This window comes from Corvus brachyrhynchos, unplaced genomic scaffold (assembly GCF_000691975.1).
Source record: "Corvus brachyrhynchos isolate BGI_N302 unplaced genomic scaffold, ASM69197v1 scaffold30, whole genome shotgun sequence".
NCBI classification, from domain to species: domain Eukaryota; kingdom Metazoa; phylum Chordata; class Aves; order Passeriformes; family Corvidae; genus Corvus; species Corvus brachyrhynchos.
Window position 1 is genome coordinate 198,760 of NW_008235742.1, and position 5,572 is coordinate 204,331.

The 5,572-nt window shown below is 53.1% G+C and overlaps 1 protein-coding gene across 1 annotated transcript in view; it reads left to right on the plus strand.

Annotated features, from left to right (window-relative positions):
* The window catches only part of LASP1 (LIM and SH3 protein 1), a 28,929-nt gene that overhangs the window by 3,752 nt on the left and 19,605 nt on the right, over positions 1 to 5,572 (plus strand). Inside the window, exon 2 of the mRNA XM_017744519.1 lies at positions 1,275 to 1,369. Coding sequence (XP_017600008.1) covers positions 1,275 to 1,369 — 95 coding nt within the window. The remainder of the gene's footprint in view (positions 1 to 1,274; positions 1,370 to 5,572) is intronic.

Sequence of the window (5,572 nt, forward strand, 5' to 3'; positions counted from 1 at the left end):
CTGGCCTCTAATTAGTGCTTGCAGCTGCTAATTGGGCTTTTGGCGGGGTTTTCTCTGATTTTTTGGGGGGGTTTGGGAGCTGAGGGGGTTACCCTAGGGCTGACCTGGAGTGAGCAGACCCAGCTTTGAGGGAGTGAAGGTGTTGCCCCAGGTGGTGCTTTCCCTGTTTCCTGCTCCAGCTCAGCCCAGGAGGAAGCCCCAGGAAATTCCCATTCTGGGCTGAGCCCTGGGAATTCACACCAGATCCCTCAAATCCCCATGGAAACACAGAGTCTGGACATTGGGGTCTGGCAGGACGTTGGACTTGGTCCGTGCGGGGCTGAGCAGCCTCAGAATCACGAAATCAGGATCGTTTTGGTTGGAAAAGATGCCCAAGATCATCGAATCCAACGTTTAATTCCTCGGGAGCAGCTCTGAGCTGTTCTCCTCGGGCTCCTCCCAGCCTGGGGGCCAGCCCAGTGCCAAGTGGGAATCATTCCTTTAATAAGAGCAGCCCTAAAAAAGAACCTTAAACCGCTCCTTTAGGGTTTGTTGAGTGTCACAGCCCGGGCTGTGGGGTCACGGGCTGGATTTTGGGGCTGGATCTTTCACCTTGGATCCGTGTCTGCTTCCCATGAGAACCTTTTCCTGCTTGGCTTGTGCAGCCTCACCTGACCTGCTCTTCTGGCTGGCAGCGGGCAAAGAGCAGCAGAAAGGAACAAAAATCCCCCAAAGCAGCAGCTTTGAAGCCTTGAAGTGCAGCAGTTCCCTCTGCCGAGGTGCCCCTCGTGCTGAAGGAGCTTCTCCCATCCATGAATTCCTGGAGCTCTGGAAGTGGGATCCTTCTCCCCTGCTGGGCTCAATGTGTTGGGAAGATGAGGAGAGATCGGATTTTAGGATCAGAGGGATCTGCTGTTCCTGGGTTTGGGGTTGGGGTTGTTTCCCTTTAGGATCAGAGGGATCTGCTGTTCCTGGGTTTGGGGTTGGGGTTGTTTCCCTTTAGGATCAGAGGGATCTGCTGTTCCTGGGTTTGGGGTTGGGGTTGTTTCCCTTTAGGATCAGAGGGATCTGCTGTTCCTGGGTTTGGGGTTGGGGTTGTTTCCCTTTAGGATCAGAGGGATCTGCTGTTCAGGATTTTAGACTGAATTAGCCAGGCTGTTCCCTGGTTTAGCTCCAGGTTTTCCTGGCGTCACAGGTGCCACCGCTGCCATCCCGGGAGCAGCTGGGTGGGAATTGCAGGATTCCAGCCTGATTTTGGGATCGCTGGCGCTGATGGTTGTCGGTCTGTGTTGCAGTTCTGGCACAAATCGTGTTTCCACTGCGAGACCTGCAAGATGACGCTCAACATGAAGAACTACAAGGGCTACGAGAAGAAGCCGTACTGCAACGCGTGAGTCCCTGCTCCGGAGGCGCCTGCCTTGGGATTTCTGTGGGATTTCCTGGCTGTTCCTCTCTCGGACACCAAGAAATGGGTGGTGTGGGGCACCCCGAGCTCTGCAGGAGCTCCCTCGCTGCTGCTCTGCGGGGTTTTGGGGAGGGAGGTGAAGCCTTGGCTGGAAAAGTCTCAGCTCCAGTTAATGCTGGTGTTAAACCAGGGTTACATCCACAGTTAATACTGGTGTTAAACCAGTTCATTCTGGTGTTAAACCAGTGTTATGCCGTAGTTAACGCTGGTGTTAAACTAGGGATCACATCCCCATTTAATACTGGTATTAAGCTAGCAAATGCTGGTACTAAACCGGGGGAACCCCCTCCCCAGTTAACACTGGTGTTAAACCAGGGTTGCACCCCTAGTTAATACTGGTATTAAACCAGTTAAGACTGCTGATAAACCAGTGAAAAAACCCCCAGTTAATACTGGTATTAAACCAGTTCATTCTGGTGTTAAACCAGGGTTGCACCCCTAGTTAATACTGGTATTAAGCTAGCAAATGCTGGTACTAAACCGGGGGAACCCCCTCCCCAGTTAACACTGGTGTTAAAACAGGGGTCACACCCCCGTTAATACCAGTATTAAACCAGTTAACACTGGTGTTAAACCAGGGGTTGCAGTCTCAGTTAAAACTGGTATTAAACCAGTTAACACAAGTTTAAGCCAGAAGTCTCACCCCCATTTAATACTGGTATTAAACCAGGGGGAAATCCCCCAGTTAACACTGGTGTTAAACCAGTTAACAGTGGTGTTAAACCAGGGTCACACCCTCAGTTAATACTGATATTAAACCAGTTAACATTGGTGTTAAACCAGGGTCACACCCTCAGTTAATACCAGTATTAAACCACTTAACACTGCTGTTAAACCAGGGTCGCACCCCCAGTTAATACTGGTATTAAACCACTTAACACTGCTGTTAAACCAGGGTTGTACCCCCAGTTAATACTGGTATTAAACCAGTTACCATTGGTGTTAAACCAGGAGTCGCGCCATCACACCCTCAGTTAATATCGATATTAAACCAGTGAACCCTGCTGTTAAACCAGGGTCACACCCCCAGTTAATACCGGTATTAAACCACCTAACACCGGTGTTAAACCCTCGTTCTCCACCTTTCAGTGCTGCTGGCTGCTCTCCAGGTCCAGCCTGAGCAGGAAAAAGGGGAGAAATTCCGAAGCAGCTCCATTGAGCTGGAGCTGGTCTTAGTCCGGGTCCCCTCCAAGGAGGAGCTCAGGGCAGTCTGTGCCCCTCCAGGGGTGTGGGGAGGGCAGGAATTCCCTTTGGGGTCGGGGTCACCTGTGCCAGGCTGGGCCAGGTGCACCCCCCCGAATTTCCGGGCGCTGCCGGGGAAAGAATCCGAAGGTAAATAAATAAACCTTGGAGGCGAAATCCTTCGGTGTGGGGGATGGAGGCAGGGCAGGGTGGAACAGAGCAGCTGCCTGGGCCCTTTTCGTCCTCCTTGGCCCCTTTTCCTCCTTCTCCTCCTCAGCCCCTTTTCCTCCTTCTCCTCCTCCTCCTCCTCCTCGGCCCCTTTTCCTCCTCCTCCTCCTCCTCGGCCCCGTTTCCTCCTCCTCTTCCTCCTCCTCCTCGGCCCCTTTTCCTCCTCCTCGGCCCCTTTTCCTCCTCCTCTTCCTTCTCCTCCTCCTCCTCGGCCCCTTTTCCTCCTCCTCCTCGGCCCCTTTTTCCTGGGCTTTTTTTCCTCTGGGCCCTATTTTTTCCTGGGCCCGTTTCTTCCTTTACTCCTTTTTTTCCTGGGTCCTTTTTCCTGGGCTTTTTTTTCCTCTGGGCCCTTTTCCTTCTGGGCCTTTGCTCCCTGGCCCTTTTTTTTCCTTCCTTGGGCCCTTTTTTTTCCTTCCTTGGGCCCTTTTTTCCTTCCTTGGGCCCTTTTTTCTCTGGGCCTTTGCTCCCTGGCCCCCTTTTTTTTTTTTTTCTTTTCCCTCTGGGCCCTTTCTTTTCCCGATCCCTTTTTTGTCCCTTGGGCCCTTTTTCCTGGGCCTTTCCACCTTTTCCTGAGCCATGCATGTTCCCTTCCAACCTTTTTTTTGTTATTTATTTCCTTATCAAGAAGGACCCCGAGTTGCCTTCCCCTTTCCTGGCTGGTCCCAAGCTCTGTGCACCCAAAATATTAAATATCTAAAAGGGAGATTGGAAATCCAATTTTTGTAGCTGCTCCTTATGCACTGGCAGTGCTTAGAGGGAAAATTAGGGAATATAATTAATGTAATTAATTGCTTAGCACTGGAATAGGGTGCTGTGTTCACAGGGTGCTTTAAAAATGCTGATCCTGACAACATCCCTGTGGGATTGGTGTTGGAGTCACGGAATTCCAGGATGGTTTGGGTGGGAAGGGCCCTTAAATCCCATCCAGTCCCATGGGCAGGGACACCTCCCACTATCCCAAGGTGCTCCAAGCCTCATCCAGCCTGTCCTGGGACACTGCCAGGGATGGGGCACCCTGTGCCAGGGCCTCCCCATCCTCCCAGGGAGGAATTTCTTCCCAATATCCCTAAACTGATCTAAATTTACTTTTCCTGGTTGCGTCTGAGTTACACCGAAAAGAGAAGTGCTGAGAGCAGACCTTGGCCAAACCCTCTCACTTCTGAGGTTTTTATAGGTGGTTGTTGCTGGGGTTGGGTGTTGGTGGTGACCAGGGCTTGTCCAAAGGCTGGGAATTCAGCTGGACTCAGAGGAGACTGGAAACATTCCAGGTTTGGCAGGGAATGGCGATTCCCAGGATCTCACAGTGGGTTGGGAAACAGCAAATAACTGGTTGAAAATAAATAGCTTTTTTTTTTGGGGGGTGGGGGAGGGGAGACTGCACCGTGTGAGCTCCAACTTTTGGGAGGAAACCGGGAACTTCTGGAATCCTGTGAGGGGGAGATGTGTGTCCTGAGGCAGCTGGGCTCTGGGTCTGGGGGATGAGGATTTGGGGCGCTGCAGGGAGCTCAGCCTGGCAGAGCTGAGCTTTCCAGAGTGTCCTGATCCAAAGCTTTCTCCCCTGGACCGTGGAACACGGGCCTGGGGTCCTGTGCCTGTGCTCTCCCTCCAGGCTGCTGGAAGGGAAGTGGGATAATAATGGGAAATTCCTGACATTCCAAGGAGTCTGCGCAACCTCGGCCCATCTCACCCCCCTCTCTCGGGGCTCCCTTTGATGCTGCTGCTGCTTTAACCCTTCCCAGCCCCTGCCCCGGGGCAGCTCTGGATGCTCGAACTGCCCGAAATCCTTTGTTCTTCCCATTTTCCTTGGCTTAAAGCTAAGGGAAGTGGGAGCAGCTGGAAGCCCTGGATTTTCCAGGGGGGAAGGGGCTGCAATGCCGGGATGTGGAAAGAAGGGAAAGCTCCAGGGTCGGATTTGGGGTCGAGTCCTTCTCAGCTGCTCCCAGGAATATCCTGGGAAACCAGAAATTCCAGGCAAGGTGTGCCTGGCTGGGGACATCCCGGGAGGAGCCCACCCTTCCCAAATTTGCTGGAGTTGGAGCGGAGGGGCAAAGTCTTCTGTGCCTGGAGAAGGGGGTGGAAAAGCAACGTTTATCCTGGCAGGGGAGAGGCTGCTTTTCCAAACATGCCTCGGCACAGGGTCCTCTCTGTTCCAGCCGTGGCCCCCTGCCAAATTCCTGAGCTCCTTTCTTCAGGAGAGCAGGAGGAAGAGGGCTGGGCTTCCTCCAGCCCCTGACCTTCCCCCAGCCATAAATCTGGGAGAAGCCTTTGGGTTCCCGGTGCCGGCGTGTGGGAATTGCTTGGTGGCGGATGGGACGGTGCCCACCCCTCTCGCTGTGCCCTCCTTGGCTCCAGCTGGGCACTGGGAGGGACTGGTGGCTCCCTGGAAGTGACATTCAGGGCTGGGCTGGACTCTTGGCCTGAGCGCTTTGAACCAAAAGTGGAAGAATCCAGGGCATTCTCAATCTCCTCTGAATGAAAAGTCGGGAAAACCTGGATACAAGGGGCAGGCAAAACTCGTGTTCCAGGGCCCAGCTGCTCCCAAAAATCCATTTTGTAGAGGTTTTGATGTTTAATTTGCTGTGCTGGAGCGGTGCTGAAGCTGAGGGACCCAGGGAGATCCCCCCCCGGCTCCGTCTGCAGCACAAATCCCTCCTGGAAAATCCTGGATGAGAGTTCAAAGCTGAATATTCCATCTGGGAAGTGTTCAGAGCCATCCCT